Raw genomic sequence first — 26,749 nt, 5'->3', positions numbered from 1 at the left:
TACAAACAACGCGATTTGCGTTGAAAATATCACGCATATCTTCATGTATGGACAATTTCCTTGCAGTCGCGTTTTTTTATTGAGACTCATGTGTATTTTACTGTTCACGAAGACACTGACGTCTAAGTTGTACTAATTGTACCGACTGTTTCTCGGTTGACATTTCGTACCTTCTTGATGGGCCATTAACAAAGAAATGATCCATAGAATACATATCCTATAAAATAAGTGCACAAATCTGCATTAAGGTTGAGAAAACACATAAATGTACATCAGTAAATCATCCCTTAAAACCTGAAAGCACTGATTAATAAAAAGAAGAGCTGTGATTTAATGTGCAACCTATTTTTTTCATACAGTTAAAAAAGATATCACATATATACAATGCATGTAATCATTTCAGTTTTTTAATAAAAAGGTATTCAATATCCACCAGAAATGTGTCTTTTTTAAAGATGTTAGCTTTAGAAATATTAATCAATCACTCTAATAATCACCATAACAATATAAAAGATTTTATCAACTCTAAAACTATTGTCGTAATGATAATACACAGAAATGTGTTATTTTATTTATGGAAAAGGTTATGCATACATATATCAAAAGGTACATTCTCTAAGAAAAAAAAAACAGCAACAATCAAAACACTTGTCAAATCTGATAATTTGATATTTGTTCCATTTATGTAAAGAATATGTATGAATTATTTCCACTCTTCAACTTAACTGTACGAAAAAGAACTATACATATATATAGCTAAATAAATGATGGTACAAATATATATTGTAATGTCTACAATGTATTAAGGACCCTTTTCTCTTCCTATGTTGATAATCAACCCGTGTTTGCACTTCAACATTAAGAAGTCGAATGCAACCTAGTAAACAATTCTATTTTCATGATATTGAACAACAATATGGTTTGTTTTGTAAGATATGCATATAGGTTACTACAGTGTCTGTACTCAATTAGCCTTAATTTGATTTAGGAATGTCAGGCATACACATAATTTGGGATAGATTTCAGAATTACTTTTGCAGAAAACCTGTCACTGGGAAAGTCTGCTGTTCAGAGCAATAGTTACAGCGCTCATTACGCCAGTAAAGCAGTGGATGGCTGTTTTAAGCAAACAATTGAATCCGGTTGCTGTTCACACACGGCACCTGACCAAAAACAAGCCTGGTGGCAAGTTGATCTCGGAAGTCGAGCCACAATTAGTTATATCACCATTTACTATCGAGGTTCGTAAGTTGCTAAAATTAACATGCTATCCTATTATAGGTCTAAAATAAATGTTATAAGTCAAATAGTGAACACTCTTGTCATCATTCAAAATAGTATATGACCATACTGTCAATATTCACTTGTATTGTGAATTTAAAAACCGAGAGAGGATAGTTCGTTCAAGTTGTTTCTATAAAAAACATTTTAAAAAGAAAATCTTCTCTTTTAAATAAACATTGAATTTGTAACATTTTCATAATAATAAGAATTTAAGGCATTCGAGTAAGTTATTATTAGCATGAATCCACTTAATAATAATAGATTCAGAGTCGATATTTTCATTGATATACCTGTTAAAGCCATTCGGTGAAGGTAATCAGAGTAAGGGTAAAGATAGTTTTTTTTTTATTGTTTTTATTTTTTAGATGAAAGGAAGAGCCAACGCTTTGCTGGTTACCAATTATATCTATCTAATATCACTGATTATAGAAACGGCGTTCTCTGTTATGAAGACACGAGTAATAGTTTAACTGAGGTAGAACTGGTTATAACCCACCAGTGTCCTTATACAGCTCAATATGTGACCATTTACAACTACAGGAACAATCCAAGAAGGCACGATTGGTATTCTGTTGATGCTTTTCTAGAGCTATGTGAGGTGCAAGTATATGGTAAGTACAAGGTTTTTCTCTTTTCATCTTTACACTCACAAATACTCAAAACAAAATATAAGTATTACAAAGGAAGACATAGATATGGTACAAAATTTAGGTATGCATGTATTTTTATTATTTACTTTTAAGGTCAAATTATTTTTATTTGTATATTCTTCTAACTAAAATATTATTGAAGATCGCGCTTAAAATTTATGTTAGTAAATTGGTGGTTTTGAAACTTAATATTATTCCAATATTTGTGAGTGGCCCCTGGTAATGTTTGTATCTATGACCCTCAGTGAAAATATGCATGCATATTTCTAGCTGCTGCATGATCAGGAGCAAAATTAATATATTGACCTAATTAAAGTTGGAACAAATGTAAACTATTTTTTGGTTTGCATTGGATTAAAACATCATATTTTAAACCATAAGCTTAATTTAAAGATGGTTGGTCATTTGCTAACGTGTTTAAACGATACATAACTTTAAGACAGTTTAGCATTTCGAATGGAAACAATGAAGTATTGTTCTTCTGTCATGGTCGTGCATTGTTTGTGGCAGTAAATAAGATAAAGCTTTAATGTGCTTGTTTACTCTTATATGATATTCGTTCTAAATCAATATTTAAAGTACTATGGTACACGATGTGAAAATTACATCGTGTTTTTTTGACAAAGTTAGGTTTTCATTTTATAAGTACACGTCAATGTATATGAGAATCACGAGAAACCATTAGAGTAATGCTGAGTTTACAGTGTTTATCATCTTTTTGAAGCAGATCAGCTAAACTTTGATGCTTTCCCGTTGTCCACTTAATTTGCCTCTGTTTTATTTTGAATACAATTATTATATTATTGTAATTACATAATATATCTATATTTATTATTTTAAAATGAGGAATTACTTATGCAGGTTGTCCAAGACGGACGTACGGATATGGGGACTGTAATGAAATCTGTTCCGACAACTGCTATCTACACAACTGTCACGCTACAAATGGTTCCTGCTTCAGTAAGTACATGAGAGGTTGACAAAACCAAGTATTGACATTGTATATAGAGAATACACGGTTAGTATCTTACAATACAAGGTTTATTTTGGTACGAGACTTAGGAAAGCTGAGATGACGAGACTTTGCCGTGTCATTTCGGCTTTCCCTTTCCTGTAAACCGAATGAAAGCGCATTCACAAACAGTATCCGTAATGCTATTCAATGTGATATATCACTGAAACAAAATGAAATTACTTAAAAAAACAATAAATACCCATTAAAGAATTACTTCACAATACATACCTTTGCCGTGAGCCAAGAAAAAGACGACACCGCCAAACGAGATTTTCGATAGCGTAAAAATGACGTCATTCAGGTGAATGTGACGTCACGTTTTGGCGGGACTGAATGACGTTTCATTCACCGGAAGGTTCAAGTTCTGGGTCAAGTTAGAAAAAGTTCAATCAGATATGGAAAAAATTAACGTGATCGTATTGGCGGATAAACCATTTCGTATTGACGGATAAATCACAAGTTTATCCGGCGGCAGTCGTTATCGGTCAGTATGTGGGACAGTTGCAGGATAAATCACGGTACTGTCGCAATCTTAGTTTCCACCAGGTCCAAAACAATGTGTCTTTATGCTTATACTTATTTTATATCGTTTTTTTCGCAGAAATCATAGTGTATATTTCCTCATAGCTAGGTCTACAATTCTGTATAAGTTATACTGTATATTTGTATTCATATATTTTTTTTTATTTTGAAGATCTAAATAAAAATCAATAGTCAACATTTAATATGCTTTAATCATTTGTAAATAATTTTTAAACGAATATGTACCTGATTTAACTAATTTAAAGTTCGAATTCAGGAAACCTCTACCTCTATACAAAAGTTTGAGTTTTATTCTAGAACTACAAAAGTTCAAGATTCTGGAATTTGTTTTAATCAATATTTATTAATCAGTAAAACAAGGTAAAAACATGATTTGTTTTGCTAAATATGTTTGATAAAGTTCTAAATTATTAACACTTATCTATCTTTTGACGCGAGTTTTGACTTAATCAAAGCTTCATACTATAACTTAGGTATATGCAACGTATTCCATATAGCAGATCCATTATGATCGTGCCAGCCGGGCAAGTGTTCGCTAAATAGAACAAAACATAACCAAGCAATAGCTGTCTAAGCGTACATTATCCAACATGTCAGATACAAGTATGGTTACGCCAGCATCAAATATCTCACAATGCCGTATATCCCTGTATCAAACTATGAAATCAATAGTGATTCCCAAATTTGAGTATTTCAACTTGGAACCCTCACACGAGGCGCACCAGACGAACCGAATCAGTCAGCGGAACTTCGCGTTCCATTTAATGGTACGTTAGGGGTTCGTTATACCAGGAACGCTCTGATTTTTGGGACACGCTGATCGTTTGTAGGTTGTCGGGCGGGTAAACAGGGAGACCTCTGCGATAAAGACTCTACAACTGACAATGAAGGAGGATGTAACATTACCAATGGATCGTTTACAGGTATGACTAAGTACAAGTTCATTCATATTAATATTGACTTATATATCGCAGTAAAGGCATTATCTAATCGTCAATATTTAAAGCAAAATACCTGAAGCAAATTATGATACCTGTTCATGACTTTTTACGTCATTTATTCATGTTATGATCACCACATGTTTGCATAGGTGAATCATCTTATGTACTCGTTATGTCTAATCTGTCCAGATAATTGTAAGATCACGTTCTAAGTCTTAAGTCTTGGGGTTATATAGGATTCTGCAAAATATGTCTACAGAATATATAATGTATATGTACTGTACTTTTTATGTTTCCTTCACTGGTAGATTTCTCTTATCGGTGCTGTCTGTTCCGTATTGGTAAATATACTTTTCAAACCTGATAGTAGAATACTTTCAATAATTTATGTAAATTGCCTGTTATGGACAGTTCGCAAAAATAATCTGTCATACTGATACACCTAATAATATAAAATTTTAGCATGTATAACACGTTAGCATAGTAATATTACGATTTCATTTCGACCGTATTATAATCTATTTACAGATACCAAAGAACAACAACATTATAAAGAGAACATGACGGTTATCGCAATCCTTGCAGTCATTGCAGCTCTCTGTCTGGTAGCGGCCATCGTCTCCTTTGTATTCATGCTACGGTACATCTGTATAATATACACCATACATTCCTTTTTCGGATTCATACCAGTTTAATCGACATTATTAATCAGAATGTGTTTGGATTTTTTTAATATGGTTGCACCAATACGAGTTGATATAAAACCCACACCTACATTTCGAAGTCTGCATGGGGACCGATATGGTCGAATGATTTCACCATAAAATTTAAGCATGACTTGTATGAGTAAAGCCAAATATACCCTATATGATAATTATTCATCTAGAACCCATGCTATATGGTTAATGTTCGTTTACTTTTGGCCTGTTTTATATATATTTGTGTAGTTGATATAAGCCGTATGCGTTTTTAAAAACAAACACTGTTGGTTAGTTGTAATGTATTTTGTATACATGGGGCATTGTTTCAATTATAAAATTGATTTCACCTTGTGTTTCATTTTTACTTTCTGATCGATTTATATTTCAAATGTTTGTACGAGTGTTGCGTCAGTCTAACCTATTTACGGTTACCATCCACCCCTTTCACAATGTAATTACTTTCTAGTATGTATATTTTACGGATACTCATCATATAAGTGTATACAATTTTTTCCTTGTAGATTAAGATCCACCCTCAGAAAAGAGCAGGAAAATGGTTCGTATTCGGTTGTTATTGCAAAGCATGTGAAGACAGTCATTCAATGAGTTAAAACTCCGAATTTCATGGTTATTTAATGCCAATGTAAACTCTTGCATTTTTGTTTGTTTGAAATAAAATTCGACAGGACAAAGCTAAGTGATATGATGTGGTAAAACAATTAGTCTAAAATCAAGTTTTATCAGACTGATGATCTTTTCGTTAGGTCTTAGTGAAAATATTGTTGTTGGATACAACTAAGTAAAAATGGATCTGTCACAAAATGGCGGCAGTTAAATAAGATGAGTTTCTAAATCTGGTTTCAGAAGGAGACAACTTTTGATACAATGCAGGCTTAAGACCATCAATTTGAACCATGTGAAAACAGATTGTCTCCCGAACAAAATATATAATGTATGCATAGCTTAAAGTTATTCATTCCATTTTGCAGTAGGAATATGATTAAACAGAACAAAAATAAATTAAAATATGTGTATTTTATTACATTCAACAATTTTTTTAAATGTGTTTTTGAGTTTATACTTTTATGTTTTTGATTTTATTCTTTTGCACGATATTACCAAAAAAATATTGAAATTAACATTCTTGTTATAGATGGACATTACCAAACAATCGCCTTGGGAAGGAGTAACCCACAGGAAGTCTACGAAAGCACGGCACCAAAGATTTAGAACGACTGATATGTACAAGAGGAAAAGTAAACAACTAAACCGTATGTTTCGGATATGACCCACAGTTTATCGTAATAATAACTATGATCATGCTTCAAGTAAATATCATCATTACTTTGTACAAATCAGGTACAAGTAATTTATTGATTTCCTAGATAATTCAATGTGTATATTATAAGCTTAGTATCTGTAACGGAATAACCAACCAGGTATATAGCGATATCAATGACAGTATGCAATTGTTATACATAAGCCAACTGTAACAACAAACAGTTTGTCTATAATATAAATCCCGTAAATGAAGCTGATTTAACATGACGTACAATGTATTAAAGACTGATTGAACTTGTTTGCAAGGATTTCCCATATCTATCAGCATTTAAAGCTAGAACACGGGAAAATGTTATGTTTGTATATAGCTATTGGTATGACTTATGTCTTATTAACATCAGAATACTATTTCTCCACCATATATCTTGTATTATTTAACTATACCCGACCGTATACAAACCACATAGACTCAACCACATTGCCTCATTTTTGAAGCACTATCTTCCCCAACAAAACAATAATTACGAGGTGTTTTTTTGTATTTTTTTATTTTTCAGAAGTTTTCAAAATGTAAAAGTTACATTAGATATCAGCACACAAATCATTCATAGTCTTCATTCACTCATTCATCATCATCATCATCATAATTTAAACAAAACAAAACAATAATTACGAGCTTGTTACTCAACTCCAATGCCCACACCCCCTCCCATTTAACTTTTACAACACACTGGTATCATACCTATCTGAACGTACGTATAAGCGAATGCTTGTAATGGTTCCACTAACAGTTCGAGAAGAATCCCATGTATTCCTTGTTTGGTTAATATTATGTACTCTTGTACAGTAATATTTATATGATCTAAAGATGATATTTCATTTTTATTTCATACAGTTTGGTATATTTGGTCTTTATTCTCTATCTGATTTAATCTGATTGTCTTTACGATAAATACATTTCAAAGGATATGAAGTAGTTTTTACGTGCTCATCGCTTTTCAGCGACACAATATCAAGATATTGCTGATGCATTAAAGTGAACAGTCGGGCAAGGATGCCTAAAGTCGGTAAAAATGGTGTGTAGGTATCCCGTATAATTTCTTGTGAAATAGAAAAATAAAATCTCTCGTCAAAATCTGTATGCGTACAAAGAAATTAATTTAAAGTATGGGAATTCTAAAACGTCCTCCCGGCTGACTATGTCCGTGGTTACATTTTCACGCAGCGGAGCTTTCAATGCTTTCAACTTTTCTTTATTTCAATGGTCAGAACTGGGAAACGTAAGCAGAACTTGACCGTCGTATTAATATGTGAGAACTTTTGGAAGGCCAATGAACGCATTTAGACTGGTTTTCTTTGCCCGACTATTCGCTTTAACATTCAATCTTATTCCGTTTTATGAAATGAATATGTCAAATGAATTTCAAATGCAAGATGAAAAAGAACACTTCAATAAAACAAATTCTTAAAAAATGTCGAAAACTAATTTGATTAAACATATTGAAGAGCAAAAATGTTGAATCTCATAATAATAATAAAGTATATATATTATAATATTTAGGTTTTGTATCGTTGTTTCATTTTTCGATGTTTCATTATGTAACCAGTATATTATCATATGACGCCTGTTTAGACACATTTTGACTATCCCTTGCTGTGCCCCCTTACACGGCATAAAACACTAAAGCAAACCATTTAGACGTCATTGTCCGAATAAAGATTTTTCTGCTCATATAGCCAGCTGAATCGCCGTCCAGAAAGATGCTAGCATTCCTGGTAACGTCGTTAAATAGGAAGGTCACATGCCCAGTGCCATTGGCGGTTTACATAAAAAGTGGTTCTAATTTAAGATATTCGACGTGATACTGCACAACTTTCCGCCTACAATGATAATTTGAGTTTTAATAATTTTAAACAGCGTGTAGTATTAAGCGAGCACGTTCACATGACGTATCTACAAAATGTGTACAAAAGTATACTGGAGATAAGAACCCCATGATCAATCTAACAACGAACTGTTATGTCTTTGAACTCATTCTGCTGTATGCTGATTTTAACACATGTCAATATTCGGCGAAAATAGTAGGAGAAAAAATGTCCAGTGCGATGACTGCTTAACGTCTGCCAATCCTACCCATTCTATATTTGATCACGATTTGTTATCAATGATAGACCTTCAGTGAGATCCATATGGTGTAATACCACCGTCTTTGACTCTAAAATATTATTTTATAACCGTTTTTCATATGGATTAGCAGTATTCAAACAGTCAACATTTTTTTACATTGTACATGCTGCTGTGTAACCTAGCAAACTATTCAGACAATCTGTCTAAGCGGTGAAATCACAATATGTCGATATCCTGTTCTGTTATTGCACAACTTTCCGCCTACAATGAGTCACGTAATTTTCAACCTTGGAATTTGAACATGATGTATTGCGATTTAATGTTGGTTATCATGCATGTGATTGAAGCAATGTTTTATCGGGATGTTCTTAACAGTTCATATAAAATTGGTTGCCGATGTCAACAATATTTCGCCATACATCATAGTTGTCAATTTAACATGTATTGCATTTAGCTACAAATGACAGTACACAGTGCAGCTAGTGTCAACTTGTCTATAAAAGTGGTAGTTTCTGCTCCTGCTTAGTGTTCAGCATACAGGGAGTAAGACGACTGGTTCGTCCATAGTCAGTGTAATGTGACCAGATGGGATGTATTGCTTGGTGTTTTCGGTGGCATACCACAATCTCCCTAAACACGAACCTCGCCCTTCACACACGCTACACACAATATATATTGGAGGCATAACCCTGGCTATTAAATAGGACGTTAATTAATCAAACAAACAAACACATATACCACACTTAAAGTAAAAATAGTAACGAAACACCCATTAATTAATTGTACGTATATGACTAAATCAATATTTGTTTTACATATGTAACATATTCTAATTTTCTTTTTAATAAAGCTAATGGCGTGATCTCGTATAAGTGCATATAGTCTAAATATTTATAATGAGCTAACTTTATTTCATTTCCAATTCATATCATCATTACAAACTCCTTCTGGTTTCCACCAACGTTCTACATCCTCATACCACATAACCGGAAGTGACGTCTCATGTAAAAGTGTACAGACCCTGCACCAATTTAAAGCGTTCATTATTTTATCTCCTGTCTGTTTCCATTTAAAATATTCATTATATAAGTCACCGTTTTTGTTCAAAAGGTTTAGGTATTGTCCTAATTCTTCAGGAGACTTGAAATCCTCCACATGAATGTAGGAGTGTTTGGGTAGAACCTGAGCGTAGTCCTCTCTTCTGGCTCCCAACACTATCGGTATTAACTCGGCACTGCAACAAGACAGATGTAGCACAATGTACGAAAATTAAAATTTAATCATTTGCATATTGTTAAATCAAACCGAAATCATGTAAGGAAGTTTGCTATTTTTATTTCTTTAAACAGTTATAAGGTTTAATGAAATCCCAACATACAGTATGCATATTCTTGTTAGATAATAGGAAACTTTTGTTTTTCCTATATGAATCTGCCACACAAAAATAAGTCGTGAACCCTAATTTGGTATCGTGTACAGAAACTTTAATAATAAAAATATGGTAATATTTGTTTGTGTTAACAAAACATTGTTTCCAAATTGAATACTAATAAGTCATTACAACAGATATGGCAATACACGTAATGTGTTAACTATCCCTTCGTGAATCTTATTTGCTCATTTATGAAAAAAATGTAAACAAACGACACCGATCGTTCATTATTTGTTTGAATTACAAAACTATTTTTATCAGCAGTACTGCAACTTTCGAAAGATTCACCATTGGATACGCTATTATAAGTACTACATAAGAGACTGTGTAGTGTAATAATATACAAAACAGTCATGACTTTGTGCATAACAATTAAAGCATAAACGGCCTAAAAACCTCCTCTAGATAAGTACACATTACGGCGATGTCACTAAATGTGTCTAAATATTGGATATGATTCTAAGTGTTTATAGCTTTTGAGAAAGAAAAAAAAACTAACAAATATACATTTATGTCAACAACTGATTTCGTGGCTTGGTAGAAGTGGTTAAAGATGTCCCGACATATTACCACAATCCCTCCACCTCTGGGTCGCGAGTTCGAATCACATGTGAGGCAGTTGCCAGGTAATGAGCGCTGGTCGGTGGTTTTTTCTGGGTACTCTGGCTTTCCTTCACCAACAAACCTGGCACGTCCTTAAATGACCCTGGCTGTTAATAGGACGTTAAACTAATAAAACCAAACTGTCCACTTCATACCCAACATTTAGCATTGACTATGCTAGGAATTATGCTGAAAAGAAACGCAAAGGCATATATTGTCGAAAATTGGGTATTTATTTAATGCCTGTGAATCAGTCAGTGAAAAAGCTAAAAGAATGTTGAGAAAATCTTGAAAAAACGCCACGTATATATCACACATGTTATCAGCAGCAAACATCTTATGATTAATTGACGTAAATACTGACCCTCTTCATTGCATCAACTGTAAAACCTGCTAGTCATGTTAGTGATTAAAAAGTCTTCTGTTCTTAAGCAGTCAAGCCTCGAAATATGTCATCATAAACCTGATATACTTCCGGGTTCTCCAGTGACAGCGACGCAGATTTTACACAATCATGGCTAACAGAAAGATTGCCTTTCTACAAATTTACTTGTACATGTTCTTTGTCCACCAAACAAGATCAGAAGGTAAGTACTTGTAGACATAAGACTATTCAGATATCACATTCAGATGAGTGGTCTTCGTTGAAGGACACAACCTGCATGTGAATATTAGTCGTTCTAAGGCTGTGTAACAATTGGGCTTCACACCTTAATTATACTTATATGATTATTATGCATAGTTGATAATACAAACATGTTGCTGATACTAAAAATAACTATAGTAATACATATGTGGCATTGTGATGTAATGCGTACACGTATGATGATCGTGTTTATGGTTTAGTGTGTTTGGGTAATATATATGTAGTATTCGCTATATGACGTAAGTTAACTTCATGACTGTTGCTGAATTATTTCATCTTGAAACAGACTGTATAGAAATAGCTTGCATGCTCTATATGCTTGACACGAGGGATTGAGAAGTTTTTTTCTGGTCATGGTACATCCATATGTTGATATAAAGGTTAAGCTGTTTTTAGGACCAAGCAAGGGGGAATCCTGTTCTGTTGTGTTGTAATTAGTCATAAGTTATCACATATCCAATATTTTATTTCTAGATTTTAAAAACTGTTACTTGATTGGCCATCCCATTCATTCACTCACTATGTGTTTTTTATCTTGTAAGATAATTATATTTACTCTATGTGATAGGTAATATTTACCGATTGAGTGTGTTTTTGCTCCAGCACAAAATTCACGATTAAGTTGACAGATGACTACCTTGCGCTAGATCTGCTCCTTATAAATTTGTATCATGGTAGAAAATGACTAGTATCATATTCATGTATGCGTAGAAGATAACGATATTTTCCATCGCAATAGTCCCAGTTGAAAGAATGCATTCTGTTTAAAGAAGTAGAAAGTAATTGGATTAAAACAACCGACTCCTTCTATGCCAAGTAGCAAGTAATTTCAAAAGAAAGAAACGCTATAAATTTAGACTAAGAGATACAGAAACGAGATTGTAATCTCAGTCACTAATAAGAACTGTAGATGTGTTGGTGTATGGTTCAATGACATGGGAAATAAGACACATGAAGTGATAGCAGACAAATTTTATTACACAATCTCATATGAAAAATACTGAGCAATGATCAAAAAGAAGCATTGCCGTTGCATTGTGAATATTGAGAAAGTAGAGTAAACACTATTACAGAGCAGTGTTGGCATGGTTTGATAGAAGGCAAAAAAGACAAAAAGTCGGTCAAGGGAAAGATCACAACACACAGCTGAAAAAAGCAAGAGACCCAATAGTCTAAACGGTCATCTGACAACTTGGCAGCAGTCGTATATGAAATTAATTAGATGTGGTGTCATGGTGATCATCATGTATTTGGTAAAAACCCAAACTTGACCCAGACTATATCAGGATCAACATGAAAAAGAACAAAACTTGGTCGAGATCATGTCAGGATCATTTCAGGTAGGTATTTAACAGGTTGAAATTGAGAAGTTCAAAATGTGTAAACATTACAGACGGCGCACAGCGAACGGCTTAAGACAGCAAGATAAAGAACGAGAAACGAAGAGAAATGACAGCTGCTTGCAACAGTGAAACTGTGAAAATAAGCTTTCAGACTTTATGTGTCATATATGGCAAAACATGTGTTAACGCAAAGATACATGATAGTCCATCTTTAAACAACCTACCAGCTGTTGATAAATGTTAATTAAGCCATATAACATTAAATAAACACCAACTTTAATTTGATCAAAGAATATTTTCAAGACAAAATGACGGGAGACTTCTTGCCGCCTGGAATTGTGTTTCAATAAAACCTACACATTGTAACTCAATAATACTTCATATTATTGTGTGAAAGTAGACAGTCCGAGGGTAGACAGTCCGAGAAACATGAACTTATTTGGTCGTCGAATTTGAAAACGTCTTAGATGTTGTCGGAGATCGTCTTCTCAAGAAATTTGGTCGTCGAATTTGAAAACGTCTTAGATGTTGTCGGAGATCGTCTTCTCAAGAAAACCTACCGGAACCTTATGAAGAGGGTTGAAACTCCTACAAGGATAAATACACAACATAAGATCTCGACTACCGAAATTCATTGGTATTGGCTGAAACATTGCCTCGGTAACAGGATGCTAACAAAGCAGAATAATAATGCTACAGGGGTGTCATGCCTTGTATATCTGCGATCTTACCACCCCTCCCCCCCCCCCGAAAAGTTAAAATAAACGGGGAATCGTTAGATCTTGCATTGTAGCGTAACGTAGAGCATCGTACAAGACTAATTGTAATTAGATTGGCCGAGCACATACAACTAGGCTGGCTGGCTTCCGTCTGATATATAGAGAATATAATACAAAGTATATTTTTGTGTGATGCTTAGAAAAGCCGAGAAGATAAGGGTCTGCCGAGTCATCTCGATCGCATTTCCCAGTGAAGTTCAGTTTACATTATTCATGTTACCAACTGCAAGCCTATGACTGACGTATAATTACCGACCCTCTTCATTGATTCAACTGTAAAACCTGCTAGTCATGTTTTCCGTTTATTATGTTTACATATTCACATCATGATTTAGTTATGTGTGATATATCTAGGTGAGATTGCTTGATAATATGTTTTCCCTCTCGCAACACAAGTTGTTAGCGATTAAAAGGTGTTCTGTTCATAAGCAGTCGAAAGAGGTCGTCATCAAGATTCTCTGCCTATTTGTGCATAGACCTGATGTACTTTCGAATTTTCTAATGAAAAACCGCGGATTTTATACAATCATGGCTCCCATGAAGATTTTCTTTCTACAAATTTCCTTGTATCTGTTCTTTGTCCATCAAAACAGAACAGAATGTAAGTACTTGTAGATGGCAATTCCATGAGACAACTCTGACATCATATTCAGGTGGATAATCTATGTTGAAGGGCACATACTGCTTTCAACCCATAACTATGTTGCCCGTGTCCATGCTTGAACCAAACCGTGGCTAGATGACCATAGGATTGGTAGTTACACATGCGCAGTAATAGTAGTGAATATGTTGTAATCATTTCACTGACCTTTTCTTTTCATGATAAACATAAACGAGTTTACATAATAATCCCAAAGATAAAGGTGCATAAAATCAATTTGATCACATTTCAAAAACTTTTTTATTAAATCAATAGATTCAATTGCATCGGAGAGCAGAAAAAGCCTACATGCGCCCTCTGCACGATCTGATCACATCAGTGGTTGAATTAGTGCTTTCCCCTTTAAAGAAAATGCCGATATCCATGTCAGTGATTTTCTGTACTGAGACAAACTCATTGCCTTAATTGAATACGGCTATAAACAAGGGACATTAACCAAACAATTAAATCACATAAATACCATTCCTAACCTTCAATCTCAGAGCGTCGATTTGCCTTCTCCCTCGTTCCCTTTTAGGTCAGTATTTGGGTCCCAGTCTGTTAATATTTAACATATTTGTCCCCTCTGATCGCATTATGCCATTATCAAATAGAAGACAAACACAAAATTGATATTTACCAAGACTTAATTTTAATTGAAAATATCCAATCAATATTCAATCAATAACAACCTTCATAATGATACTTAGCATTCAATGGGAATATTAAACTATATAGGGATTGGATTTCGTTTTTATGTTAACCATGCTTGTATGGAGCAATTCCTCTAAGAATATATTCTATGGGGCGCGTTAGCGGCCATATTGAATATATTCTTAGAGGAATTACTCCATACAAGCATGGTTAACACAAAAACGAAATCCAATCCCTATATTTACACTCACACGACTTTTTATTTATATTTTATGCAATAAAATCGTCATTTGATAGTGACGTAATTATTCAATAAAAGTCGGTCAAAAGTGGGAGGAGCTTACTCATTTGAACAGCGAATGGTGACGCTTCACGTAAGGTAGAATTATTCTTCCGTTACGACAAAAAAGTTCAATATTTTAGTGTAAAATAAACATGACAAACAAAGTAAATTTCAGAGATAATTTTATTTAATCAGATCAGAACTTTAAATATATATTCAATTTTGCTAAAAGTTAATATATAGCGTAATAACATAAAGAATTTGTACACGGCCACATGTGTGAACTCGGTGACCGTTATTGTGCAGCGAGGCAAAGCTGACGCACGCTTACACACTTTAGTTTGCCGAAGTTGGCAAAACACCGATTTTCAAGTAGCTCAATGTGTTTGAGATGTCGTCTGACTTGACGGTATTACATCCTTGGGAGCCATGTGATTATATAATCTACGCTTAGATCCATATCGCCATCGATAGATGAAACAAATTCACTTGTGTTCGATGGATACAATGTATTTGTGGTGACGCGGAACTGTCAACACGTGGATTATTAGCGGTGCATGTTTTATAATACACATGATTAAATACTCAAAGAACAAAGACAAGAGGATATGTTTATAACTGACCTCTATCAGAGTGTCTCACACCCGTCCACCCCAAAGGCTCGATCGTAGGACGAACATAGGCACAGAGGTAATGTTTACATTTGACACCCATCATTTTTAACCAAAATGAAAGCACGTCGCCCCGGTCGGGATATTTTTTCCGTTTCTTTATACAATTGTTAATTTAAAAATTGTTTGAATCATATATAAATATAAAACATGTATATATTGTTTACATTTTTCCAAAATTCTATGAAAAACAACAATATACACGTAATGTTGCGTCAAAATGTAAACAAAGCCATGTGTTTCTTTTTAAAAAAAGTAGCCCTTTTACCAGTACGCACAGACCATGCAGTTATGGTAAACAAAATCGGCTAGTATTAGCGTATAGTGACCAAGCCTAGCAAGTGTAAATATATTTGAATATATTTTTAACCTAATAGGAATGGCAGAAGTTGGCCAAAGCTTCAACATGAGAATTAAAAACAGCTAATATTAAAATGGAAACTGGGAACAGGAAATTCCACAAAATAGAAGCTGTTGTATATAATAGACTTACAAATTCTATATCAGCATTTTCTGTTGCTCCAAGTGAAACACCGCCAAATGGAATTTACACCGAACAATTAATTTCACGACAAAGTTCAGATAATTCTTGCTACCGCAATATGTCCCAAACAATCTGTGATGCCCTGGAATAACTTCCACTGCACTCTGGGAAATCATGCTGAAGCCTCGACGAAGGATCTTCACACAGGAAGTGATGAGCTGAAACATACAAATTAAAAACCGACAGCAGAAACGCAAGATATCAATCAGCACACTAGCAATAGAAAAAATGGGTGGGAAGGGTGGGTTTTTTGGCAAACAAATCTATGGGAGCAAATATTGTGCACCTTCCCTGTACGTAAACTAGATTAAAAAGGATTTTATTCACCTCCCAACAGGAGAGTTCCACTGCTATAGAAGGACAGGGGGCGTAACTCTTTTGTCTTCATCTGATAAACTGAACTAATTGAGAGACCATTAGTTCTTATTATCAAATAGAAGACAAACAAAAAAATTGATATTTACCAAGACTTAATTTTAATTGAAAATATCCAATCAATATTCAATCAATAACAACCTTCATAATGATACTTAGCATTCAATGGGAATATTAAACTATATTTGAATATATTTTTTAACCTAATAGGAATGGCAGAAGTTGGCCAAAGCTTCAACATGAGAATTAAAAACAGCTAATATTAAAATGGAAACTGGGAACAGGAAATTCCACAAAATAGAAGCTGTTGTATATAATAGACTTACAAATTCTATATCAGCATTTTCTGTTGCTCCAAGTGAAACACCGCCAAATGACAACATTAGATGTTGTCACCGCCAACAGAAATGCGTTACAGTCAGGACAATTCCAAGAAAAAATGGCCAAATATAAATAAATTTGCTGCGTAAAGCCATATCAAAAATGGCATATAAAATGCTAAAATAACAAGATGCACCATACAAATAAGTGCCAAGCCATATCAAAAATGGCATATAAAATGCTAAAATAACAAGATGCACCATACAAATAAGTGCCAAAATAACAAATATGAGGAAGAGCAGATGTCAAAATGAGCCAATTGCTCTGCTGGAAGCGTAACCAAACAAATGTACGCACAAAAATTATGCAAATCGCATAAAAGAGGACACCGACCCAACCAAAATTTGGGCGTATTAGGGCGACCACAAATAAAACCAGCAATATCAAACTCTTCCTCCAAAATATACAAATCAATGCAGCATAGCAAAACAAAATCAATCAATAAATTTTGTTATCATTTTTTTTTTTTCTTTTTTATTATTGTCCTGACTGCAAGCACCAACTTAACGAAACGTGCACCAAACAATTACCAACTACATTTGCTTAAAACTAAAGCAACCAGGCCCAAGTGCCTAATTCGCCAAAAGGAGAAGAAACTCTTTCTGTGCTAGTTACAAATGCTGCAAACGATACAAAAAACAGATTACTATCCGACTCAAGTGAACACCATCCGAAAACAAAACTTAGTTCTTATCAGTTATTTCTGGATGTCTCAATGTAACAACCACCTCACCTACCATTGCAAGACCCTATCTGGCTAATGATTCTCAATGGAATAAGTTTAACTGTAAATTAACTTCACCCCGCCAATTAATGCAAGGTAAAATGGCTGACCACACCAGTCTATTGGTAGGGAATATATCCTGAAAATTCGTCAACAATCCTTAATATCAGCCTATGCCTTAACTCGCATGAATTAACCTGTGCTACATCATTCACCCCACAATGTATAACTAAATGGGCTGGTGGTTCAACAATTGTAAAAGGCGAGCTGAAAATAATACCAACTACAAACCACTGATAATATCTGTATTAACTTAACTAACAACTCTGGTAATCATGAGATAGGAAGACGGCTATCAACTCTATCATATAGTCTTGACATGAATTACAGACATCTGTTTGTTTTTGACCAGACTTATTACCTACTACTCCAGAATTTCCATACATATAGAGGAGCCACAACTCCTGGTACACCTGATACCATAGCAATGAATTGTGACGAACCTTTTTAAGGCGAAACTGTTCGTCATAAGATTTCCATGTCAGTCCCCCAGTTCTCCTGGCCCCTAACCTAACTGTATGCATATACTTTAACAACCCAGAAATATCCTCAGGATGGGCAGATGTATAGACAGAAATGAAAATAGTAAAAGCATCCGTCCACATATTAATGTCATTTATCTTCACACTCTTTTGTTTTTCTTACATTACCAACTGCCCGTTAACAACAGAAAAATGTTTATCTTCAACAATTGGGGCAGGTTTTGACAAAAGCTGCCCAAGGCCAACAAATTCCCTAATGATTATCTTTTGTCTTATAGTGCATGATACTGAAACACCCAAATCGTCACAAACGCTTTGAACCTGATGTAGGATTGGGTTAAAATGGCTTACATTTCATGCCAAAGATTGTAATGAATTCTGAATTACTAGTACCTTCAGGTCGGGGAGTTGTGCAAACCAGCTCAGTTGCCTGATGGACTGCTTCCACTAGCTGTTGGGCAACCCTGGCAGACACCTGCTCAAAACAGACTCCAGCTGATCTGCTGGTAAAGGACCATGGACCGGTTCCCTGTTACCCTTTGACTTTTAAACATATCTTATTGTCATAAATGTACAAATTGATTAGGCAGTTATTTCAAATTAAGAAGCCTTCTTTAATCAACATGAAATATGACATACATACTATAGGTATAAATAATAATTACGGGTATATTTGTCAGAGTATATAATAACAAGATATATACTATGTATTATAATATTATGTAGAATTCCAAATCTTCTGCTGGACTTTATAAATGAATGCACAAGTTCAAATACATGACAGTTTACTTCCAAAGCCAAGTTTTCATTTCCATAAAGTAATAAATTTAAATTTACTTGTATATCTAAATCATTTAAAACTTGGAGCATTTCTGTATGGGCAGCAGCATAATTTTAACATACAAAAAAAAAAGAAATGGTTAGCATTTTCACAAGTGTAGCCACAATTTATACAAATAGAATTTGGTGAATTTGGTGCCAAATTTACACGGAAAAGGTCATCTTTTAGAGAACTACACTGATGACTTAATTTAGTATGTATAATATTAAATTTTCTTTCTCCATAATTAAAATAACATGGTAGACTCATAGATATAGGCTGAGAAAGAGCTAGTTTAAAGGTAAAGATTTAACTTTAACATCTAAGTTGTTCCAGCTTCTTTAAGTAGTGGGAAAGAAAGATTTTGTTGTAGTAGAGTCGATAATTGGAATTTAGAAACTTTCACAATTTCTTAAAGTATAAGGATTATGATAGCCTAGTAGGAGGTAATAAGTTTGATAGATAACTTGGAGTCATATTATTATTTATCTTATAAAGTAACTGTAGTTTTCTTTTAGCTCTTCTGTCCGAAAGGGGTTCCAAATTTGTTTCAAAATATAATGATTCATTTCTAGTATAACACGGTAATCCGCTAATAATTAGCCTGAGAACATCCGTCCCAAACTTCACATGCATATTCAAGAACAGGTAAAATAAAAGACTTATAAATTCTTAAAAGAGCATCACGCTTTAACATATATTTGATTTTCCTTAGGATATTATTATTATTTTTATTTTTTTTCCATTTTATTATTTTTTTTTTTTTTTTTTTTTTCATATCTGATTTATAAATTTCATTGATGTGATCAGACCATTTAGCATTTGAATTAAAATGACCTCAAAATGTCTATGAAAACTACTAAAATCTAAAATGTTCCATCAAAAATTAAGTCCAAATATTTGTCAATGTTATCAAAATTTGATATAAAAATTACCTCAGTTTTATTAGGATTAAAAGAAACAAGCCACGTTTTGCCCATCGATTTGATTTATCTAAATCCCTATGTAAATCTGCTTCTAATTCACGACATGAAGATGATGACTTTATAAGGGTAGTGTCATCAGCGAATAAACGTGTTGTTGATTGAAGTTCATCAGCTAAATCATTTATATAAATAAGGAAAAGAAGTGGTCCAAGAATTGAGCCTTGAGGGACACCTTCTCATATCATACCAATATCAGAAGAATTGTTTATAAATACGTTTTGATGTCTTTCTCTTAAGTAATTTTCTAACCAGGACAATAGGTTACCCGATCGAAATACCATATGATTTTGATTTAATTATAAGACCTTTGTGGCAGACTCTGTCAAAGGCTTTAGAAATGTCACAGAATATCATACAAGTACCGGGTAATGGTTTTTTTTTTTTTTTTTTTTTTTAGATTTAGACAAATGTTATGGTATATTTCAATTAATTGGTATACTATTGAATGACCAGGCATAAATCCGGCTTGAAACTGGTAAAATAAATTATTATTATTATTAAATAATTATGCACGTGCTTAAACATTACCCTTTTAAACACTTTCCCAACTGTGAACAGTAGAAAGGAGAGAAATGGGACGATAGTTTGATATAGAATGTCTATCTCCTTTTTTAAAGAGAGGCATAACTTTAGCCATTTTCCATATATTTGGAAATATACAGGTAGATGAAAGAACCTTAAGAGGTTTACAAACTGTATCAGCCGTGTATTTAAGTCTATGGTGACTTATACCATCTTCACCTGAAGCTTTTCCAAGCTTTAAATTAATTAAAACACCACAAATTTCATTAGAAGTAACAAGTAGATTATTTAAAACACTATTAGTTTTCAACTGTAAAATAGGCACTTGCTATCGTCAATATTAGTAATCCTACAGAAATATTCATTTAATAGATTTGCCTTGTCTTTATCATCTACAATGTTACCCCCACTAGCTACTGCTGGAGCTGTAACACTCGAAGTACTGGGACCATTCTCACTCCGACTGGCTGCTGCACTCAACGACATGGAACCATTCTTGTTCCTTACATAGGGGCTGGTAGAGAGCCTCGAGGGTCGCTTTCCTTTACCCCGCACGACTGAAACTCAAATAAGGACATATAGAACACAAGTCGACATTATCCGACATACAAACATGCCCCTACATCCTCGGTAACTCGGCATTGGACATTTACCTATCAGCGTTAGCATATATAACGCCCGGGGCACCGAGGATGACAACACTTACACATGATCAAAGGGCAGCAACTCCCATCAACGACAATACCAAGGTCCAAACACAACTTAAACGAATTAATTATCGCCACTTACATTAAAAAATAATGACGACTACCAGTCTGAAAATATATCACGATACGAATAAAAATAGTGATACTCAAAATCAATACCTAATTCATGTCTCCGCTAATGCTAACTCCGTTTGCTATGAACTAGAAGTGCAAGATTAATTTTACAATAAAATAAAAATACCGAAATAAATTCCGGTATGGGATAATGCAGTAAAATTCCGGCAAAATATTAGCGACGATGCCAGGAACAAGACATTTCTTTTTAAACGGTGTTAACAACTGGAACCGGGACGAACACGTGTTCGATGGTAGGAAGGCCATGGCCGCACCATGCGGTACGGCTGACCACACGATATATCAAAATCGAACGACATCCGCTTCAATAAAAAACCAATTCTGTATAACAGACACACAAAGAATGTCCGTATGAACACTAAATTACTGCTGGCACCACAAAACTTCAACAAGCGATTTTTTTTTTTTTGGCAAACAAATCTATGGGAGCAAATATTGTGCACCTTCCCTGTACGTAAACTAGATTAAAAAGGATTTTATTCACCTCCCAACAGGAGAGTTCCACTGCTATAGAAGGACAGGGGGCGTAACTCTTTTGTCTTCATCTGATAAACTGAACTAATTGAGAGACCATTAGTTCTTATTACTTTTCATATTAAGGTACACATAAAGTTGTTATCACAATCTACACCTAGCTCTGGCTGTCGTCTTTACAATTGCAATCCTAATTTATTCCAATAATCACCATTAGTCTATGACGCGTGAACAAACGTGGAATTTATTCCAATAATCACCATTAGTCTATGACGCGATTCACTCTTAGAGAATCACTGATGTTCACAAAATACAAATCCTAACAAATAAGTGCACAAATCTGCCACAAGCATAAGCAAACACATAAATGGACATCAATACACCACATATTTAAACCTAAATACACCGAACACACAATACGAACGCTTTCCAATCCTTATATGAACTATATCGTACAAGTGATCATATCTGTAAATATATAATGATAATAATAATATCATATAATTATTGATGTCCATTTCAGCTCTTCAATATCCACAGGAAATATAGATTTAAGATGTTAGCTTTAGAAATAATTCACTCTAATTATCGTCATAAAAATGATAATAAGATTCTATCAACTCTGAAATCATTGTCGTAATGATAATGCACAAAAAGTGCAGGAAAAGGCTATGCATAGAAATATCAACCAGTACATTCACTTAGAAAATTGTTTTTCCCATTTCTTCATTATATAACAAACATAAAGTACTTTAGTGTATTAAGAATGCTGCAGGACCATTTTAACTGAAAAACTGTGTGGGTCATTTTCAAGTATTTGGCCATTCTTGAGGGGGCATTGACAAAGAAATGTTAATAAAGTTCCTGAAACATAGGGTCAATTTTTCGAAATTTAAGGGTCGGTGTTCATAGGGCCACTCTTAAAGATCACTGATGTTCACAAAATACAAATCCTATCAAATAAGTGCACAAATCTGCCCATAAGCATAAGCAAACACATAAATGGGACATCGATACACCACCCATTTTAAACCTAAATACACCGAACACACAATACAAACGCTTTCCAATCCTTATATGAACTATATCGTACAAGTGATCATATCCGTAAATATATAATGATAATAATAATATCATATAATTATTGATGTCCATTTCAGCTCTTCAATATCCACAGGAAATATAGATTTAAGATGTTAGCTTTAGAAATAATTCACTCTAATTATCGTCATAAAAATGATAATAAGATTCTATCAACTCTGAAATCATTGTCGTAATGATAATGCACAAAAAGTGCAGGAAAAGGCTATGCATAGAAATATCAACCAGTACATTCACTTAGAAAATTACGGTTAAGATCGAAACACTTGTCAAATCTGATAATTTGATATTTGTTCTATTTAGGTAAAGCACATGTATGAATTTTTCAACTCTTGCACTGTGTGGAAAATAAATTCATATGTATACAAATAAATAACTGATAGTACAAGTATATATTGTAATATTGTACATAAAAGCCTACACTGTCCTGCAACATTATGAACTTTTTTATACCCCATCGGACAGAGATATCCGCACTTCTGGTGGGGGTAAGATTTCTTTGCCTTACCTCCTTGGGCAAGATAGACTGCACGCGTAGAACACATTCGGGTACTAAACCGGAATATGTAAAACGTCATCTGCAAATAACCATTTAGTCCACCTGCCTTCACATATTTCGTTGATATTTACCCGGTAAAAATACCGTATTTAAATGGTTTTGATACAATGTATGCTAATATTTCTGTGAGTATTTAAAAATGATTTAGATTCTTGTTGGTCACAGCGCAACGGGTTTAACAAAGTTAATGACAAATTAAAATAAAAAGCCTTAATTTGATAGAGTTAGTAAATTCGGTTCTTGAAATAAGCTACATTTTAGACTATTTTAGTTTTAAACACTTTTTTTAAGTTACAGGGGAGGTAACATGATCATTCCCTACCTAAAGAGTAGGACAGAGAAAGCTCTACCCTCGGAGGAGATTCCTCGGGAAGAGATTTTTCTGTGCTACCCTCAAGGTAGGAAAATATCCGATTACTCTTCCTATGTTGATAAGCAACACGCATTTACATTTTAGCATTAAGCACTTTGATGAAACTGAGCAAATGATCCTATTTTCATAACAATGAACAACAATGTGGTTTGTTTTGTAAGATATGTTGTGTCTACTGTATATACGTTGTTACGGTGCATATGCCCACTTAGCCTCGATTTGATTTAGGAATGCCAGGCATGCATTATTTCAGGAAAGGTCTATTTTGGACTCTACAATATATTACACATTTTTATTAAACTATGCTATTGTTGATGCCTTATCAACTGCATGTATCACTTCACATCAACCATTCAGAATTACTTTTGCAGAAAACCTGTCATTCGGAAAGTCTGCTGTTCAGAGCAATAGTTTCAGCAAACATACAGCCGCCGTCAAAGCAGTGGATGGCTGTTTTAAGCAAAAACATGAATCTGGTTGCTGTTCGCACACGGCAGAATCACAAAATAAAGTCTGGTGGCAAGTTGATCTTGGAAGTCGAGCCACAGTTAGTTACATCACCATATACTATCGAGGTACGTGAACTTCTAAACTAACATGTTATCCTATTGTTCTTCAATAAATGTTGATCAATTAAACAGTGCAATCTCTTATCATCAATGCAAATAGCGTATATCCATAGTTTGTTTTATTGTCATTTTTTTTATTTGTGTTGTTTATTTAAACAAACGGATACTTCAGTAGTTCGTTCAAGTTGTTTCTGTAAAAACTAATTTAAAAAGAAAAAAAAAACATTTTTTCCTTCTGAAAAGATTAGAAGTTATTACTCCAATGAAATAACTCCCTAATTAATAGGTTATCTTCCCATTGATCTACAGTTAATGACAATTTGATATACCGGTAATCAAATGACAACACATAAAAATGATTCAAAAATTTTCAGTGATATTTTTTTTCCAAATTAATAAAAAAAAAGTTTAAATGCTATGAAGATCGAAAAACCGTATTATATCTTATGTCAATTTATCCACTGAATTTGTGAAATTTTCATAAGAATTTGAGGTATTCTGCTTATACTTCAAGAGCATACGTCCAACCTTAAAAATAAATGCAGACACGAAAATTTAGGTCATCAGCTTATATGACCAACCGGTAATCCTCTCTTATTATTAGAAAAGGTAAAAATATATTTTTTTTTCAGATAACTTCAGATTTCGCTTTGCTGGTTACCAATTATATTTATCCAACATCACAGATTTTAGAAATGGCGTCCTCTGTTATGAAGACACGAGTAATAATTTAACTAAGGTAGAACTGGTTATAACCCACCAGTGTCCTTATACAGCTCAATATGTGACCATTTACAACTACAGGAACAATCCAAGAAGGCACGATTGGTATTCTACGTATGCTTATCTAGAGCTATGTGAGGTGCAAGTATATGGTAAGTACATTGTTATTCTCTTTTTATCTTTAAACTCACAAATACTCAAAACAAAATCGAAGTGTTACAAAGTAAGGCATAGATATGGTACAAAAATACAGGTATGTATGTAAATCATAAGTATGAATTTCTGTAAGAAAAAAAGAGGGATAAGTTATTAAAACAGATGAAAAAAGGAAAACATTTCCGCACCCAATCTTACAGTTGCTGTATACTACAAAGGTTATAAAGAATATACCTAAGTATATTTCATTGTTATAATCTTTTATTAAATACTTTTAAGGTCACATTATTTTCATTTGTATATTCTTCTAACTCAAATAGTATTTATGATCGCTCTTAAAATTTATGTTAGTAAATTGGTGGTTTTGAAAACTCAATATAATTCCAATATTTGTGAGTGGTCCCTGATACTGTTTGTAGGGTGCCCTATGGCTCTCAGTGAAAATATGCATGCATATTACAAGCTGATGCATGGTAAGGAGCAAAATGAAATAAATAGACCTAGTTAAAGTTAGAACAAATGTAAACTATTTCTTGGTATGCATCGGATTAACACATCAGATTTTAAACCATAAGCTTAATTTAAAAATGGTTGGTTATTTGCTAACATGTTTAAACGATACATAAGTGTAAGACAGTTTAGCATTCCGCATGGAAACAATGAAGTATTGTTCTTCGGTCCTGCTCTGGCAGTGTTTGTGGCAATAAATAAGATAAACCTTTAATGTGTTTGTTTATTCTTATATGATATTCGTTCTAAATCAATATCTAAAATAATTTGGTACATGATGTGCAAATTATATCATGTTTCTTTGACAAAGTTAGGTTTTCCTTTTGTAAGCTGCTTTTTTGCTTGAGTACAAGCTACTCTATACTACTCAAAATTTGCTAAGGATCACTTTTATTTTGCAGTACATTTATGTATATCAAATTTATTTTAATGTACACTATTCACATTGATAATTTAACGGTGTCTTTAAGATGTCTAAACACAGGTTCCAACAGAAAAACTATGGAATTTTCACGAGTACTCTTTCATCACTCCCAAAAACGACAAAAACACGACAATGGGAGCGAAAACGAAATTCGCGTTAAAAACAGTTTTCTCGTGTAATTTTCAATTCAGTATCTTGTGTGCCGTCCCTTAGCTTCAATAACACTGCGACATCTCCTAGGTATGCTCGCAGTTAAGTCCCATTTGCGGTTTTGCTGGTTGGATGCCCATTCCTCTCTCGCAGAGCAGTGAGTTTGGCTTGTTTACACGGGGAGAAATGGATTCCTGTAGCATATCCCACATGTGCTCTATCGGATTTAGATTCGGGAAAAGAGCAGGCGAGTCCATGCGCTCGATAGTTTTCCTCTGAAGATAGGCGTCAGAGACTCGAGCTCTATGTGGGTGAGCGTTATCATACATTAGAATGAATTCCGGACCAATTGAACCAGTATACGGGCTAATGTAGACTTC

General features: G+C 33.9%; 1 protein-coding gene across 2 annotated transcripts in view; it reads left to right on the top strand.

Moving 5' to 3' along the window:
- LOC138325442 (uncharacterized) overlaps positions 1-26,749 on the top strand; it is a 47,384-nt gene that overhangs the window by 1,440 nt on the left and 19,195 nt on the right. For both annotated transcript variants that reach the window (XM_069271120.1, XM_069271118.1), the window contains exons 2-6: positions 1,041-1,241; positions 1,650-1,895; positions 2,796-2,894; positions 24,209-24,412; positions 25,039-25,281. In XM_069271120.1, the coding sequence (XP_069127221.1) occupies positions 1,041-1,241; positions 1,650-1,895; positions 2,796-2,894; positions 24,209-24,412; positions 25,039-25,281 (993 nt within the window). The remainder of the gene's footprint in view (positions 1-1,040; positions 1,242-1,649; positions 1,896-2,795; positions 2,895-24,208; positions 24,413-25,038; positions 25,282-26,749) is intronic.

This window comes from Argopecten irradians, chromosome 6 (genome assembly GCF_041381155.1).
Source record: "Argopecten irradians isolate NY chromosome 6, Ai_NY, whole genome shotgun sequence".
NCBI lineage: Eukaryota > Metazoa > Mollusca > Bivalvia > Pectinida > Pectinidae > Argopecten > Argopecten irradians.
This window is presented reverse-complemented; position numbering and strand designations above follow the sequence as displayed.